Source organism: Anser brachyrhynchus (assembly GCF_964034855.1).
Source record: "Anser brachyrhynchus genome assembly, chromosome: 7".
NCBI classification, from domain to species: domain Eukaryota; kingdom Metazoa; phylum Chordata; class Aves; order Anseriformes; family Anatidae; genus Anser; species Anser brachyrhynchus.
Genome location: NC_137701.1, coordinates 20,966,035 through 20,984,970, shown reverse-complemented (window position 1 = coordinate 20,984,970; position 18,936 = coordinate 20,966,035). Strand labels below are relative to the sequence as shown.

General features: G+C 37.4%; 1 protein-coding gene across 1 annotated transcript in view; it reads left to right on the top strand.

Annotated features, from left to right (window-relative positions):
• MYO3B (myosin IIIB) overlaps window positions 1-18,936 on the top strand; it is a gene marked incomplete at its 5' end in the record, with an annotated part of 256,357 nt that overhangs the window by 198,149 nt on the left and 39,272 nt on the right. The window contains 3 exons of the mRNA XM_080600926.1: window positions 452-558; window positions 933-979; window positions 2,284-2,447. Coding sequence (XP_080457052.1) covers window positions 452-558; window positions 933-979; window positions 2,284-2,419 — 290 coding nt within the window. The 3' untranslated portion in view covers window positions 2,420-2,447. The remainder of the gene's footprint in view (window positions 1-451; window positions 559-932; window positions 980-2,283; window positions 2,448-18,936) is intronic.

Genomic DNA, 18,936 nt, shown 5'->3' with positions numbered 1-18,936 from the left:
GTAGTCTTTTTATATAATAAAAATGGTGATAATAGAGTAAGTCTCATCAGTCAAAGGGCTGTATTGCTGTCTATGATAGAAAAACATTTTTACTGCTGCTGAATGATATATCCCTAGCTGGTCACAATATACCTAATTTCCTGCTTAGATAACAGAAGATGCTAAGATAAAGAGTGAAAGGAATAAGGAGCGGTGTGATACAGATATATGGAAGAATTAAGAAATGTTATAAAAGTAAAAGTGAAGTTATGCCTAAAAACTTGTGTTTGAACTAAGTTTCAAAACAGAAAACAAAGATCCCCAAGTTTCTGTGTGCTTACTTTGAATAGCACTTGCTAATAAACCCAGGACCAAATAGGACAGAAGAAAGGACTGTTTACATACTAAAATACTCTGAGACGTTCACAGCACCTGGCACAGCTTAAAACTAAATTGTGTTATCTTACTGTAGGTTCAGAAAACTGTCTTGAACAGAAGCTGAGAACACCTCGTCGACGATGTCAGCAGCCCAAAATGCTGAATAGCCCTGAGGACAACATGTACTATAACCAGTTAAATGTGAGTTCAAAGTGGCAATAAAGCTGTTTTACTGGCTTTGTTTCCAGTTAATAATTCTGTTATTAATACCTGTTTCAGCCCCTCCAGCCCCACCCCCACGTTCTTCTGCTCTCGTCTTGAACATGTGCTTATGCTCTTTATCTGTTGCTTTCATGTCAGGATGTCTGCCTTCACGGTGAATAATTGATGTGGTTTATCAAAGACGAGCAAGATGCATGCTTCATCAGGCTCACTTGAGCCCTTTGATCAAAAAAATTATGCTGTGACTTCTGATATTATCAGCATCTGCTTGCATTCAACACAAAATCACTTTGAATTAAAAATTAACGACTTGCTGCTTTGCTTTGACTGTGTGTTCTTGGCCCTCTCCACAGGGAACTCTAGAATATCAAGGGAGCAAGAGGAAGCCAAGAAAACTTGGGTAAATATCTATCTTCTTAGTTCTAAGCAACTGTAAACAGAAGAAGTCCTTTGTGATATTACAGAATATGCAAAACTTTCTAGAGAGGTTTCTAAAAATAAACAATTAACATATCTCTGTGCATTGACATTGGACATTTTATACAGAAGCAAATGTAAAACTTGCGTGTACTGCTGTCTGCAGACACTAGAACTGATTCTAACAAAATATGTTCCCTAGCTTTCTCTGAGTACTACTATGACTACAGAAAAAAATCTTTATGTTTTTAAATATATTTGGTACTAGTGAATGGTCCCAGATGAAAGGTGTTGAAACTGGAGTCCTCTAACCTATAATATGGACAGAAGCCCTACCAGCTTTGCAACACCACGCTCACAGTGGTATGCCTTCCTGGGGGAGCATATTTTAAGAGCTGACAGACATGCCACTCAGCCCAAGAGGGAGTTGCTTCTTCTCCATTGGACCGAGTCAGTTTTTATTGTCACATGAATAGTTACCTCCTGGCAATAGGTAGAAATCACTGAAAACAATTTATAAAAGCCAAGCTGACCACTACAGAGTTATGAAAACATTTCACTGACTGGTCACGTGAACCAGAGAGAACTGGTGTATGCTGGGTCTTCAGAAAGCATCTACTCCAAAAGTTTACAAGAATTTTCTGTATCATTTTCTCATTTTTTAATTGGTCTTCTGAATATGAGCGTATGAATAGGAGGGTCAAGGTTAAAACCCAAAACGTTACGTGACTGAGCAAAATTTGATTTATTTGATTTCTCTCCCCTAGATTAAAAAGTCTGTTTTCCTGTTTAGGGAACAAAATCACTAACATGGGACTGCAGTGCTATTCATACATCACAGGAAAATGAAGGCCCATTGATGTCAATAGGGCTTTACCCCAAAATTGGTGATGTGATCTTTGGTTCATATGCACAGCAAACTGTCAGCTGAAATACATTTCCAAAATCATACCACATATATGGAACATATATAGGCAAAAAAGCCACATTGCTCAAATGAAATGGCCATTGGAGGCAAACAGTTGGTCTGTCATTCTATACACATAAAAAAGAAGGATTACATTGCCTTTCACTTAGAACCATTCAGAATATAATCATAAGAAAGTAGTAGCGAAGTAAAGGGCACGTGTAAAAGCTATGTCTTTCTGATCAAATCATCCCAGACTTTTTTTTCCTTTCTTTTTATTAGCAGTGTTCATTTTCACATCCACAGAGAAGTTTCTATTACTGAAGATATTGACAGAATTCATTTTTTAACTTAATAAATGTTGTTTGTTTTCTTTCAAGTCAAATAAAAGTGCTTGATGGAGAGGATGAGTATTACAAATCACTGTCAGCTGTTGAATCAATCCCTGAAGATGACAGCTGTCTCAGTTCCCCATCTCCTTCTTCTCCAAGGGGAGTGTCTTTTGCTCAAAGCTGAACTTCACTCACTTTTTTGACTAATACTGGTAAGAGTATTTTCATGATGGTAATCTCTTCTAATTAACTTTGTGCATGATTATATAATACATTAAAAAAATGCAATTTCAGTTAGCAACTTCCTTTCACTAATTTATACATGGTTTTGCAGATATTAAATTGTATCTCCTTAAAGAATTCCAGTAAAGGTGAACAACGCTACCTGTACACGTTGCTGTTGTTAACCAACATGTTTCTTTAGCAGCAAGGTTACTTTGTGCAGTTCCAGCCCCTTCTTCACTGCTCCCCCCCAGCTGCTGTTTCCACCCTGTGCCATCCCTTCTGTTGTGCTGGCACAACTGCTGTGTGGAAAATAAGATCAAGGAACTGATCTGGATTAAAAGAATGCTGTACTAAAAACCATCTTTTGGGGTCATAGTGAAAATGTTTGATATTTCATTAGATTGATATTAAAGCACTATATTTTGTAATTTTCTGTGCATTGTATGAGTTTAACGCTATAAAAATGAACGGAGTAAAATCATTTAAAATAAAAAGTGTCTTAATTTACCTCATAAGTATTTTTCTTATGAAATATTACTTTAACATAAGTTGTACTTGAAAAATATTTCAAATATAAGAAGCAAAACAATTTTAAAGCTAACATTAATTGATTGCACAGACTGCTTTATATAGCCTTTGTGACTGAAACCATCATTAGGACTGGATATTCTTGCCATCCATGCAAGTATCTCATTTCTTTCTTAACCTGGGCTTAATCTCTGGGCTTCAGTGATTCCTACTGCCTTCTTGTATGTAACACACAAAAATGTTATCTGTAAATTTTTCTACTCACTTTTCACTTTCTTTCCAAATCCTTAGTGAAACAATATGTAACTTTCTGTGGAACACTGAGACACTTTACTAGTAACTTTTTCTGTGACAAAAAAATGACTACTTCATCTTAATCTTTACTTCTAGTTTCTGACCCACAGTTTTGATCTGTGATAATTTTTCGTTTCTTTTCCATACAGTCTCTTGTCAAAAACTTTTGGAAATAAAGTCTTTGTATGTATACCACCTTATAACTTTGCTCAAAATGATTTTTTTCTTTGAGAAACCATGCTAAATGTGACCATGTTTCATATTGATTTAATTATGACACTTGTTTTTATCTCCCCTCCAACGGATTTACCCTGATCCGTGCTAACAAACCTTCCTCCTTGTGGAGGTACAGTCCATGCTGGTTCTACGAGTTAAAGAATTTCTTGCTATCCAAATCCACTGACCTCATCTTTTCAGACACAGGACAAAGAAAGATGTCATTGGAAACAAGAGGCAAATCTAGTCAGAGCATCCCTAAGCCAGAAAAGAGTTTGAAAGTAGAAAAGAGAACAACGTAGATAAGTCAGCAAAAGCTTTGTCTCTACCAATAAACACAGAAATGTTTTGTTGTTCCAAGAGGAACAATCCTTCATTCATTCTTCACTGAAAATGTAACAAAAGGTTGAAACTGAAAGTTAAAATCCTTCAAAAGATTGAAGTCCTTCAGTTCACTCTTCATTCTTCTCCGCTGTGCATCTGGGCGTGGGCTTTAGAGTCTTTAAAATTTAAGGACTCCTTAAACAATTGAGAATTTGTGAGTAGCTGCTGATGAATTAATGATATTAGAAGATGCAATATAAATATGAATGGCAATTTACACAAATGCATACATGCAGATCAGTATCTTTACTTTTGGTGAAAATATAGCAAGAAGGAGTTATGATACCTCATAAAAAATAATATGCAATTTTCTTTCCTGCATAATACATAAATTCTCCAGGTCTGTTAATCTGCAACATATCTGGATGGAAAATGACATTATGAAAAGATTCAAATGACTTACTATTATCCTTATATTGGCATAGATCATAGGGAGCTCTAGCAATATTGATGCTTTGTGGTTCCATCCCTCCTTTTTGAAAACTATTTGGGAAAATAATTTTTTATTGTTTGTGCAATGCATATCCTTATTATGCATGGTTAGAGTTTATCAATTGTTTCAGTTAAATGGTAGTGAGGCTTCCAGTTAGGTATTACGTCACTTGTCTAAAAACCAGAAGCTTACCTTACATTGAGTAATACATTATGCTGAGTAGTTGTTTTAATTTCATAAAGAAGCAATGGGAAGTGAAAAATAATTTATAATTCAGTGAAGCACTTAAGCCAAAACCTAAGTCCCACTGAAATCAATGAGATTTCAGCATATGATTAAGTGCTTTGCTGAATGGGGCCTGAGTTAACAAGTGCAGCTTCAGAACATTAAATAGTAAGCACAAGCTAAACGCAAATACTCCCTAGGTACATCCCTTATGTCCTTCTTTTTTTCCTTCCTGATTGTTAAGCTTGTATCAATCTCAGTCGTCAGAAATGGACTGCAGAGAGATTTTGTGTCATATTTTAAGCACTCTTTGATCACCCAGAAAGGGTAAAATATGTTTTCCTTGTCACGTGAAGTGCCACTATCTGCATCTGCTGTAATTTTTGAATTGGTTTAATGTCACTAATGTTCTTATACTGAAGCTGCTATCTGAAAACAACTGTTGAGTTGCACATTTCATTCTTGCTGCTTCTTGGGTAAGAACTGTGCATAAGGACAGTCTGTGCATTGTTTTCTTTCATAACTTACCTCCCTTTCTTCATTTGCTTCTTGATCAATTCACTTTATGCTCACTAGGTAAGACCTGTGAGGTGGCCTTTTCTCATCCTTATTGTAGCACACATATCTCTTTAGATTAAAGGCTGTATCCTCAGCTCACTGTAGGTCTGTGCAGTTGCGTTAAAATTGGCAAAAGATTGAGAGATGTGTTTGTTTGGGTTGATGAGTGCATGAATAGGAAGGTGGCACAAGTGTTTTGAAGTGCTTCTTTCAAAATTCTGGCTTGCATTACAACTGTGTTGTTGAAGAGATAATTTCTTTAAGAACCGTCCTGAGCATCAAATCCAATAAGAATGGGGGAGTAACAACATGCTTAAAGTATGGAGATGTTGTATCCAGCATACCGAGAAGCCATCATCTCCTGCTGGCTGCCTGCCTGAGTTCTTCCTTTGTGTGACAGGGGAAGAAAGCACGTTTGCTGTCTGTTAGTCTGTGGCTGCTCTTACTGGAGGCACCATTGTCTGGCCACCAGCGTTGAATGATGGTTACAGCAATGATTGTATCTGGGTTCAGGAGACAATATTTGTCCCATAAAAGCAGGATTGTTTAATATTTTGTAATACAGCCTGCTCAATAGCCTCTATAAGAACTGAGACCAAAGAGCTGCTACTTAGCATAGCAGCTTCTTTGCTCCAGCATTAAGGACTGGCTCTGTTTGGGAATTCGGTGGGAGCTGGATGGCACTGCTAGCTGTGCATGAATGTACCACGCAGAGCATGCTTAGGAAGGAGGGAGGGAGGGAGCCTGTGACTGAGGAGCAGAGGAGGAACAGCAGTTTTTGTTTGCATAAAGTGATAAAAAGCCTTGCACTGTCCATGAATGCAGTACAGCAGTGTGCTACTGGTGACTAGTTGGCAGAATAGATTTTCACAGTTAAAGATGCAAAAAATAAAAATAAAAATAAAAATAAAAATAAAAATAAAAATAAAAATAAAAATAAAAATAAAAATAAAAATAAAAATAAAAATAAAAATAAAAATAAAAATAAAAATAAAAATAAATAAAAATAAAAATAAAAATGAGTTTAAAAAAAATAGTTCTGAAAATATATGAGATCAGATCTAAGGACAAATGCATAACATGTCGTGTCATAAGAAACAGGGAAAAGGAGTGCAGGAGTGTTGTGGTTTAACCCGGCTGGCAGCTAAACACCACACAGCCGTTCGCTCACCCTCCCCCCTCCCTCTCTGGGATGGGGGGAGAGAAACGGGAAAGTGAAGCCTGTGAGTTGAGATAAAGACAGTTTATTAAGACAGGAAAATAATAATAACAATAATAATAATAATAGTGATAATGGTAATAGTATTAACAATAATAATGTGTAAGAAAACAAGTGATGCACAATGCAATTGCTCACCACCCGCTGACCGATGCCCAGCCTATCCCCGAGCAGCCGGCCCCCCACCCCGGCCAGCCACCCCTATATATTGTTTAGCATGACGTCAGATGGTATGGAATACCCCTTTGGCCAGTTTGGGTCAGCTGTCCTGGGTCTGTCCCCTCCCAGCTCCTGCTGCACCCCCAGCCTGCTCGCTGGCAGGACAGAGCAAGAAGCCGAAAAGTCCTTGGCCTGGTGTAAACACTGCTCTGCAACAATTAAAACATCAGCATGTTATCAGCGCTCTTCTCATCCTAATCCAAAACATAGCACCCTACCAGCTACTATGAGCTACTTAACTCTGTCCTAACTGGAACCAGGACAAGGAGACATGACAATCTGGTGTTCATGGTCAGTGGGAGCATATCAACATGAATAGTTTAGATTTTCTCATTTGGTTTTGTTACCATTTAAGTATTGTTCTCTTTTATTTCCTTTCACGTATGTTATCCTGAAATATTAATGTATTTTGCTTAATAGTTCATAACATCCTGTTCTTAATATTTTATAAAAGTAAAGAGTTTAAATCCTGTTATAAAAAAGAAAATTTCCTAGGCTGTGTGTGTAATATATTTAACGCTTTTCAGCAGATAGGAGAGAAAAGAGTGAAGCTCAACAAGGGATTTTAGATTTCTTCTGCAGACTTTAATGGCACTAGAAACCAGTTCTTGCTGAGGACAATTTCAGCCTTTCAGTTATGGTAGCATGAAAACTTTCCTCTGTGCCAACCGTAAATTGGGCAGGGAGCTTTTGAAGATTAGCCCCTTTCATTTGGTAATTTTAAACTTGCTTCTCACTTAAACATTTACATCACTTCAGTAACATAAAGGAAGCTTAGAATAGGAGTAAATTGCAGCCGTCTTAAATTTGCCCCCACTGTGACCTCTCTAACCTATACACCTTAAGAGTGGTGGCAAGGGCTTTTGAGCACTGAAGATCTTCTAAGTAGTCCCCGTCATGCCGTCCAAGGAGTTGTTACTTAGAAGTTTATAAAATATAACTATATAATGTAAAACTGAAGACTTTGTTAAGTCCAGTCAGACCAAAAGCTCAGTTTCCTTTTTGTGGCAATGATCAGAACCAAATTTTTCAGTGGTAGGTACAGAAAATAACCAACCCTGGACATTTACAAAGCCATCTTCCTAGAAGGAAAATTTCTTCCTAATACTGCACAAATACTGATTATCTTGTGCCATTTAGTGTAGTTGCTAATATAAGCATCATGCTTTTATAAATATATACTTATATGATATTTTCCATAATTGTGAATATTTACTCTTCCAAACAATTGTATCACTGTATTTTAATTCCACTAAATTTCTAACTCCTGATACATTTTAGTGGTGAGAGCTATACATGGCATATACACGTACAAAACACAACATGGATTTTTTGTTTCAGTTTAAAAGAAAATGAATGTATTTAAACATGGTCCTTTCTCATTGAATCAGACACCTTCCAATGTGTTGTCAGAGTGTAAAAAGGAGCTACCAATTCACTTTCTTTATGCTATTTTCTACATACCTCCAGTGCACTTTTCATTCAGTATAAATAGTTGCAGACTATAAAGATCTGTAAGGAATCTCATAGTGTTGCTGTTTTCTATATGTAGATATCTTCAATTTTTGCTATACTTTATTGAACAGTAGTCTTGACTGGATAATCTCTAGCCCTCATTGGTATAACCAACATCCTTTATAATGAAGGAATACTTTTTTATTTATATCTTATATCATCATGAAAAGCAGACGTGGTTTTAAATATAGATGATATTAAAAATTAAAAATATATTAAAAATAGAAGATATGTAGTGGTTTTAGGTCTAGTAGTCTTATTCAATATTGAACTAAATAAACAGTAGGAAAACAGTGTGAGTTTCATATTCGTAATCATGTGGTTGTCTCTGATAGTGCAGCACATGTATGCCTAATTCCTGCAGTATTAATATACAATGGTCTCATTTTAGAATTCATTGATCTTTGCTTGATTTTAGGTGTATAAGGACAGATGATCAAATCTCATATTTTAGAACTTAGTATCTTTGGGTTAACCAAATACATAAGAGTGCATATGATTAACAATAAGGCCATAAGGCACAAAAGTGTTATCCTATATCGGAAACAGCTAAGTACTTTTACTACTGTTATATGCACAAGACATGGCGTGTAATAAGCTTATCCATTCTGCTTTTACCTCTGACAACAAAATATTAAAAATGTCAATTTTATTGTTAGCATTAGAAATACATTTTGTTAGTGTGCGTTTTCTCTGAGACAGTTCACCCCAGGAGGAGTTGTAGCAGAGTGCTTGTTAACAGAAAATGTTCCTGCTTGACCGCAGAGCAGGATTCCCAGAGCGATGGAAGTAGCACAGGATGCTACGAAAACCCAAGGCCTGGGAGCAGTCCTCTAGGCCAGAGCTAGAGGTTACAGAAGTCGGTGAGAGACTTCGTGTCTCCTTTGTGCTGGGCACTGGAACTGGTAAGGGAGGAGGCCAACAATTCAAAATAATAGCACACTGTATCTTCAAACACAGGCCGATGCCATGATTCATCTTAATGGATTTCTCAGGAATTATTGGAAATCATTTTATTAAATGTATAAATCCAGAATCAGTCAGAACAGTAAATATATTCATTGTGTTACAGGGGAGTGTTTATTGTAGTACTCCTGTGCTGTGATGTTAGAGGACATAGGAACAGATAAGAGAAAAACACATCTTAGAGTTATGATTCCAGAAACCAGATTACATATTATTGATCAAGCCAGTAATTGATTAAATTTCTGGCTTTTGCTTGGAAGGCCTATTGTGTATTTTTTTAAACTAAGTTGCAGAGAGAGATTATTTTTCCATAATTTAAATACCATTTTATAAGATCATTGGCAAATGGAAATGGTAAGTAGGTGGAGCAACATATTTGCATTCTTCTGCAAAAGGCCAAAGTACCAATTTCAGACCCATCTTCGGTGAAAATTAGACTTGAAACTCTCATCTTGATCTCTCAGTGAAACTAATATGGCCGCAACGTAGGCTGGAGGCAGTCCATTGGGCTAGAGTACAGTGCTGGGAGGGAGGGAAAGAGGGAGGAAAAGAAGGAGGAAGAGAGGGAGGAAGGCATGAGTGGGCTGTGTCCCAAAATTATCATGATACTGACTATGGCAAGCCTTTGATGAAGGCCTGTCTAAAACTGCAGCAGCAGAGCTGGGACATCGTGATGTGAAATGTGCTGGTGGGGATGGCTGAGGCCAGGAAGAGAGTAACAGGGTCTTGTGATTCTGGTGGAAGTGACCCATGGAAAGCTCAGTGCTGAAGTATGGCATTGTTGTATGTCTGGGAGGTGACAGTATGGATTTGCTACATTGGAGCCCTAGCAAGGGGAGAGAAATGCAGAAAAAGTGTTTTCACAAAATTGTCTGACAGTTTATTCAGTAATTTTTGTTCTTACTTCTAGTTCCTGTTACAAGCAACAAATTCTCCGGCTGCATTAACTGTGTTAGATTATCTATAGGCTTCTCTGACAGAACGGCTTGTACTGAGGTCACAAAACCTTTGAAACAGAAACTTGATTTTGCAATTTCTGCCACCACAGGAATGATCACCGCTCAGCATTGTCACAAGAAACATAATTACAAATAATCTACTAATTTGAGAAAATTGACCATAATGTAAGATCCCCAAATCCCATACACGTTTCTAAGACAGCTGAATACTGTAGGTGAAACAAGAGAGGCAGCTAAATCTGTCAATCCATACAGCTGAAACTTGGGACAAGACAGTATATTAAGTGCGCTGTCCCTAGTTTGTCTTTATGCTTCAAGATGAAAGTAAGCTGTAAAAGAAAAATAACAGATCTAACCACTGTTTATATTCTTCATACGTAGGATTAGTGTGATGGAAGTTTACGTCTAAATTCAAGGTAAGTCCTGTATTTAATGCAGGCAGAGACAATTTATTTGATAAAATGGATCTGTTAAAAATAAAGTTTTGAAGGAAAAACAAAATGAAAGGCTTCATAAAACTGTATCTTTTGATAATTTGTGTTAGTCTCCAGCGTTTTGAACTCAATGCAGATTTACAGCTGAATTCCAATTGGAAATTGGTATTGATTGATTATGTTGCTCATTTAACATTCCAGCATGCGGCAACAATAATGCAACAGACTGTGATAAAACGGGATGTGATCTAACAGGACATGACCGATGGGACGAGTGCAAAACACTGGGTCTGCTGGTAGTGCTGTGCAGTAGTTCAGGTTGGCATCTTCTGTGCTTTGATTGTTCATTTCATTTTACTGTCATCCTACTGAGTTGAACATTTTAAAAGACACAGCGTTTTTCCATCTGTAAGTCATGGAAAGACAGATGGATATGGAAAAACTCCACCTACAGTGCCTTGACTGAATGCCATTGCCCACTTAGTGGTAGAAAAATCCCTTCTGGAAAATTAAAATGCCCTTAAATATATTATATTGTGAAAAGCTCTTTAGTATAGGAAATTACTGATCTCTTACAATTGAATTTTTTTTTTAATGAGTACAAGTAAAACCAACTGGTTCTTATCAACAGAGCTGCTATATTATAAACACCACTTCTGTTACACTGAAGTTAATCCCCAGTCCTGTTACAAGAAACTCATCCTTATTAAAGTAACATTAAGAGCTTCTTTTTATTGATCTGCTCCTTTCACTTAATGGTAGGAACTTACTGATGTTTTAATAATAACCTTGCAAGCTTTATCTCATTTTACTTCAATGTGTGTTACAGAAAGATGCTATGGAAACTAACTTAGCATAAACATTTTGCAGATGTCTTTAAAGGTTAGGGAAAAAAATAAGATTTAGTTGCACTGCATGTTAACAAAGATGGCTGAAAAACTAGAAGATAAAAGAGAGCCTCGAGTATGAACATCAAAGAATTGTTAATGACAAGAAATACCATTAGGGTTAGCATCCCCTTTGTTTCAGCCCCCTCACACCTGCAGTGTGTTGCAGATTCTGTCTTTGTTGGCACGTCTGAATTACTTCCATTAGCATTTATAGAAAAGTGGCTGCAAAACAACAGAAATGTACCCCTGGTTTTCTCTGTTGCTCCAAAAAGTCAGATATTAGGTTCTCTGTGGGTTTCCTTCAAGGTACAGTATCTTATTGTAAAGGAGACTATAGACCCAGGATTCCGTTGATTGCAAATGAGCTAGGTTGAAAGGAGAGGGCAGCTTTTGTTACTGCTAGAGAACTAATATAAGCAACTACAAGAAGCACACATAAGAAGCTCAGACATTAGCAATAGCAAAATCAGAGCGTGAAATTCAGATTAGCCCTCCACAGGCTGTGAGAGGGAGGGGGTATTGGAAGACTTGGCATGGCTAAAGGTGTAACCTGTTTCATTTGGCCCCTGAAAATTTTTAACAGATGGTGGGACCAGCTGTCTTTTTCAGCCATTTAATAAACTCTTCGGTGGTAACAGTTTGGGAAGTGGGGGGTTTTGAGTTTTAGGCCAGAGGAAAAAATAAAGAAATCTGTCCCAATTGTCTTTGCCAAATAGTGAAGTCTGGAAACATTATGAAAAGTTAAAGTGAAAAATCTAATTGATGATACTGTCCTGATTATCCATTTCAACAGAAGAGGAAAAAAGAACTGTCTGTGCCCAAGTGGACCAGTGCATGAAAAAACGCCTATTATGTTGTTATCTTTATCTGTCATTTTAATTTCAGCTCTTGCAAAGGAGGCACATAATGAGAAATTTTAAATGAGCTGTAGAATGAGAAACTGTCTTACTTTTTGAGATGTGATACCATGTCAAAGTAACAGCCAGAGTGATGTCTTGTATAAAAAAACAAACCCAAATGTATGTTGAGGGTAAGATAAAAGTTCACACTGTCTGCCCAGGTGAATACAGCAAGCAGTGAACTTATTCTGACTTGCATAACACGGTGATATAAAATGAAAATAAACTGCCATTTTAGAAGCATATAACATTCAGGCTCTAACAACCTTAGTAATATGTGGGGGGTTGATTATTATGACAGTTTACAAAAAAAATACACTGCAACTCTGTTTCTTCAGTTAAATTATTTTTTTTTAATTATAATTTCCAACACAACACTTAAATAAATGGCAACTCTCAATTATATGAGATGTTTTATTTAAAAAGCATGTCTAGTGTCTTTGAACAGAACAGTTCTTTTTGCACATTTACATGCTACCCAGCTGAGCAGCCAACCCTTCCATTTGACAAGGGCTTTGTTCTGCCTACAGGCCTATTATAAGCCCTAGATTGTTTGCCGTTAATAAATTGCAACAATAAGACAGAAACCTCTTTCAAGTTAAGAGAAATAAAACACGTTGCCTACATAGCAAAGCATATGAAGTTTAATAATGACAACAGAAACATATCTACTAAATCTCATTTACTTTGCTCCCAGATCACTGCGGTTAAGATAGCCCAGAAATGTTAGCTCTTTCCATACATTGAACAAAAGATTAAAGAAAACAACGGTAAGAAAAAACAGCCCTAGCTACAATTTCGTTGGTTTTTTTTTGTTGGTTTTTTTTTTTCCTTCATGATATAAAATCATACTGGAAATCATACTGGATGCTATGTAAGGAGACTAGTGGGAGCTAAGCCTGAAAAAAAATGTGAACATGATTAAATGTAGAGCAGAAAAACATTTTTAACTGAAATGAAACATGATTTCCTACTAGTGAGAGGGAGAAAAAGAGTGGGAATTATTCAAATTAAAGAATTTATACTACTCTCCAGTGTATTGGTGTTTGTCTGCTTGTGTGTGACTCGGGCTCTCCACTGAATCACAAAGCCCTACCAATTTTGCTTTTATAGCAGCTAATGGACATTCTTCTGTGGCTCAAGTGTTGGTTGGGAACTTGTGATCTTAAACAAAATTGTTAAGCTCTGTTTATGGGGCCCCATTTGTAACGTTCAGCTGACAGCTGTGTTGTTTGTGTTTGCTATAGATTGTTAGAAACAGCCACCTTTGTTGAACTTAGATCTTCTGCATATTTTTTTCACTTAAGCTGGAAATTCCCAATGATTTTTAGAGTGTACCTGCAAATTATGAAGAAAATAGGAGGCAAAGTGCAATAGGGACAGACACCTTGGACTCCTTTTGCAACAGAAAATCCGAAGAAGGTGAGTGTACCCATGATTAGCTGTAAGTAAATTAAAAATCTCTATTAGAAACTTGGTAGTAACTCCATACGGTGTTTTCAGAAAGAAATTCCAGTCACTGGTTCATTTATAGTTTACATTTTTAAAATGTTTTTTTTAATTTGCAAATGGAAGTCCTGAGGATATAAATATTTCTTTGCTTTGATAATAAGAAAAATACACTTAGTACTTGGAAATGTTGCTGACCAGCTAAAAGTACAGTGATAGAAACTTTCAAAGGAAATGTAGTGTTTATGACAGGTATTGATTTGACTGTGTTAAAGGCTACTTTTCCTTCCTTTAAGGTATTTTTGAGCTATAGACAGCTCTTTGAGCACTATTAGATATTTTCTTGGGAATACTCAGTATTTCAGATACCCCTATACTTTTATTCTCTTCAGCTACAACATGCAGAAAACATCATAGTTATCCTGCTTTCATAGGAAGAGGGAACTGAAGATCAAGGTGGTCAAGATGTTTCTCTCTCATGTCTTCTTTTGTGTCAAAAAGAATTAGAGGTGGATTCTTCATTGTCTCTGCCACAGCACAGTGACAAGGCGCCGGTTTCACTGCTTCTTCCAACTGCTGCACACCTAAACAGAGAGCACATAATTTGTTATTTCTGAGGGCAAAGCCCTCATGTTTCACCCTGATGCTTCCTACAGTGCTAATCTCTGTTGTATCCAATTTCTGGGTGACACTTGGAAGAATTTTAAAGGATGGACATGAACAGAGAAATATTAATGATTTCTGATGAAGGAAAAAAATAACGGACTCAGTAACAGTGAAGCAGAAAACTACAGTGTGAGAGGCTTAGAAGAAAAGAGAGGAAAGTATCTGAGAGAAGGAGGAAAAAATAAATAAAAGGAACCATTAGGTTTCAAGGAAGAGGCAACCTTGAGTAAATTTTGAAGATTGCCCTTATTATGGGCTACGATAAAGCCTCAAAAGATCTTTCAGAGACTCTTAAAATGCATTAAATACCTATGGTAGAACACTCTGAGGTGCATTGCAGCTTCTTGAGAAGGCTAGTGGTGTAGTTACTGTGAATCCACATAAGTGGCTTTAGAATACAAAATGACAAATGGACCAGTGATTGGAATTCCATAACCAAAGACAAATAAAATCAGATATAAAACTCCTAGGTATTCCAAATATCAGCTTTTCAACAATAGAAGATCACCATGACATTAAAACTCAGTATCTTGGGATCTGGTTCCTCTTTCTAAAATGACAGAAAATCTTCACTTTTTGATGGTTCAGAGTAGAACTTTTTTTTTTTTTTTTCCCTAAGCCTGCAGTACTGCAAGGAATCAGGTTTTAAAACCATTAAAACCATTGTCTTTTATAAATATACTGTAAGCTTTGGAAAGAATCTTTCCTGTCATAAGTCAGTTTGAGTTTACAGAAAATACCAACATGAGAAGAATAGGAAGAAATGTTTCTGGTGTTATTTAATTTTCAAAAATACTAATTGTTCAGTATGCTAGAAACTTAGTAGTTGCAACTCCAGAGAGATAGATAGCCTACTGGGTAGGTGGTAAAAATCGTAGGTAGGTGATAAATAGTATATTTAATTAGCAAATACATCTCCAAACATACCACCATGAATATGCTGTTAGATGGCTTGATGTAAATAGCTTTGTGATTTATCCTTCGTATTTATAAACATATTGTGGCAAATATAGTTGTGAGCCTTCCTCTGAGGAGGATTGTCTTCTGCTGTGTGAATGATATAGTCTAAAAAAAACTCATTTTCCCCTTAGTTTTGTGGCTTCATTATGTTGCAAGAAATTATTTGCTTTTTCAGACAAATTGCACAGAGATGCATATCTCTAGATATCTCTTAACATGTATTTATGTTTTCACCTTCAAATTAAACTGATCAAGAGATACCAGACAAATACCAAGAGATCAAAATGTATCACTTTGATTTTTCAAGCTCAATCCTGTAAGAACCCAAGCTTCACTCAAATATCTAAATATAGATACTATTATTTCCTCCATATGTAAAGATCTCAGATGTTCATAGCCCATTTACAATTAAATACGTAATCTGTCTGCTCAGCCAGACTTAATCTGGGTACTTTCATTAAAATCACAGTGTTTGTGGTTTTGACAAAATAATTTATCAGTAGCTGCAAAATTGTGTTTAACAATAGCACATGTACACAGAGGCAGCATGACAAGCTTCTTCTCAATATCCTACGAGTCTTCATTTAGCTCCCTGTATATTAATGTATAGCTGTAAATGATAGCAACAAAACCTGGACTGAAATTTAAGACAGGCAGGAAGACGGTTGAACAAGGGATAATAGAAAACATTTTCTGTATCCTCTGAGTTGTTCTGAGTAGCCAAGAATGAAAAGCACCCCAAACTTTTATTCCTCTTTTGAACTCTCCAGACTTCCATGATGTGAGCATGCCAGCTATGTCCTAAATAATGCCTGTAAGACTGAGGGAACCAACCAAACACAGATCAACAAGGAGCTGGTAAGGGAAAAAACTAAGTATCTCAAAACTCGACTGATATAGAAATATGGTTGTCTGGTGGTCCCTTATGTATTTGTAGAGCATCAGATTCTTGATAGCTAGCAAACAAAGTGATGGCCACAAAGCTATTCACTTTTTAAAATCAAAATCTGAAATTTGTTACACACAATGCTGCAACCAGCAGTAGGTGCTGGAGATATCTACATGCTGTAGAGCTACATTCACTGTTTCATCATACGTGGGAGTAGAAGGATTCACTGGGAAAGGTTGGTGGACTAAGGTGAGAAGAAAGCTGTGGTACAGAGAGGGTGGAGGAAAATTAGCTCTTCTGACTCCTGCCATATATGTGTGCTCAAGGAAATATGGATGGTAGCATTACTGAATTCAGGGATTGTATTGGTAATAAATCTTAAGGTCTTTCTTCAGCACAGCTTTTCACCTCTAAAAGTGGTATTTTGATGACTGGCAAGTGAACTAGAGCCTTGGACAGAATCCTGAAGTGAAGATGAAATATTTGCCAAAGCAGAGAAGGGATAGGCTGTAAAAGTTAGCAAGTATCTGGTTGTTTCTGCTCAGTATGTTCAGTGTTAGAACTGTGGAGGCACGCTTGTCTGTTCAGTACAGCCCACATAATATGTGTTTTATCTTCATAAAGCAAAGGTGTTAGGCTCTGTTTTTCAGTTACCATCTGCTCTAAACACTGTCCACTAGGCACATTAGAAATATATGTGTTGTGGGCATGTTGGCTTATCACTGTGCTTGCATAGGCTGCATGTTTCTTATCTGGTCTCTACTCCTCAGCTATCTTTCCCACAGAAAGATTGATATCTGCTTATAATTCCAAGTTGCTGAGAGAGTGTACAAGTGTTAGGAGAGACTGACATGAAATTGTGGGATGGAAGGGATTTATAAAAGAGTGTGGATTTTGCAAGGGGAATGAGGTGGGACATCTTAACAATACGGTCCCACAATATGTGCCTCTGCTTCTCAGTTGGGCTACTCAGTTCAACTCTTTGCTCTTCAGTAAGATCAGTATGTGGTGTGGGACAAGGGGTGTTGTCTCCTGTTGTTTCCTTTAGTAGGAACAGAATGACAGCATTCTACTGCTTTATAGAGGAGTTGTGAAGATAAATGTGCTTAGGACTGCAGTGACAAGTACCACCGACACACTGACTAAAGCTCCTCCCAAAACACTTGCTGCACAATTTGACCCTCTTCTTACTCAGGTCTGTACCAAGATTTTGGTCACTGATCCAATTGCCATATTTTCCCCCACCTCCCCAGCTGCACTCCTGTGATACAGAAAAATGTCCTGAATTGTGCCCATTACTTTCATACTCCTCCCTGTCCCCACAACACAGCTGGGTGACATACCCTGTCCGTGGTAAGCTTGGCTGACTTACACAAAGATGAAGAAAGGTGGGCTATGAAAAATACTTGTGCTACTGTTTGGTGGCAGGTGAGAACAGGAAAGTGGAGACAAAAGTTCCCACCCCTTATCTATTGTTCCATCCCCTATCTGTTGAGTATGCGTAAATGGGTTAAGTGTAAGAAGCTGTATATGCCTTTGTAGGGACTTCTGAGTGAAATGTTATTTTAGCCAAAAAAGAACACCCCACAGAGATGAAAACAGCTTCAATCTATCATTCAGAGCATTCCAGTCATTCGTCTTGGTATTCTCATTAGCAGTGACCCCAGCATCAGCATACGTGAGGCCATGCTCCTTGTTAGCTTCTCCAGCCAGTCTCAGCACTGAAGTGGTGCATGCTCTGAGGTTACCTTTTCTGCCTCCCCACCTAAAGTGATAGCCTTTTGCCTCTGCCCCCTCCCAAAGTGCTGGCGTGCACAGGAAAAGGAGTTCAAACATACCCACCCTGTAACACACACAAACAAGAGCTGAGACCCTGGCCAACCAACGGGCTGCAGGAATGTCAGCAGATAAAGTTGGGCTGTAATGTAACAAGAAAGTCCTGGTCTCCAGGCTGCTCCCTCCTGGCTCCATGCATCAGTGTTGGTTCAGGGTCTGTGTAGCTGTGTTTTCTGTTTCCTGCGTCCCTCCTCAAGTGCTTTCCAGTTTTTGATGCTTTACTTAAAGCAGTGCAAGTAGCAAATAAACAGTAGTGAAGCATATACCAAAGGAAAGAACAAAGGTAACAAAATCATGCTATTTGTAAGTAAGGATAAGAAAATACTGATCAGCTGAGGCGTGCCTGACTGGTGGAGCAACAGTAAACAGAGGAAGTGATTAGTTTTATAGACAATGTGATCAAAATCCCTGCGAGGGCTATAAAATAGAGAGCAGCAACTGAATTGATGACCAATGAGGCATATGGTATCTAAATTAACAGAGAGCGTAGAATCTCCCAGGAGGAGGTCATCGGGGTATCAGAAAGCTGAGGCAGAAGGTTCCTTTTGTCTCTTCTTACATTAAATTCCTGAGATAAGGTAATGCTATACTAATATGGAAAACTAGATAAAATTGGAAGTGCAATGCTTTTTCTTGAGCCTTTGCTGGAGAGTTTAATGGATAAGGCTATGCATATTGCTAGAACTATTTTTTATCCTTTTCAGGGAGGCTGGGGAGAACTACTTCTAACCTCTCCGTGTGTATTTCTAAATCTTGATTTAAGAGGGATTTTGATTACTCTGTTCTCTTATAAACACTGTTTTACTTCTAGAATGCAAATGATCTTATCCTTAATTTAGAGCCAAGTAAATGAGAACAGGCAGGAGAAATTCATAAATCAACTGATAGCTATATCTCATTAAAGAGAATCATTGGCACTGTAGAATAGCTTCTTTCT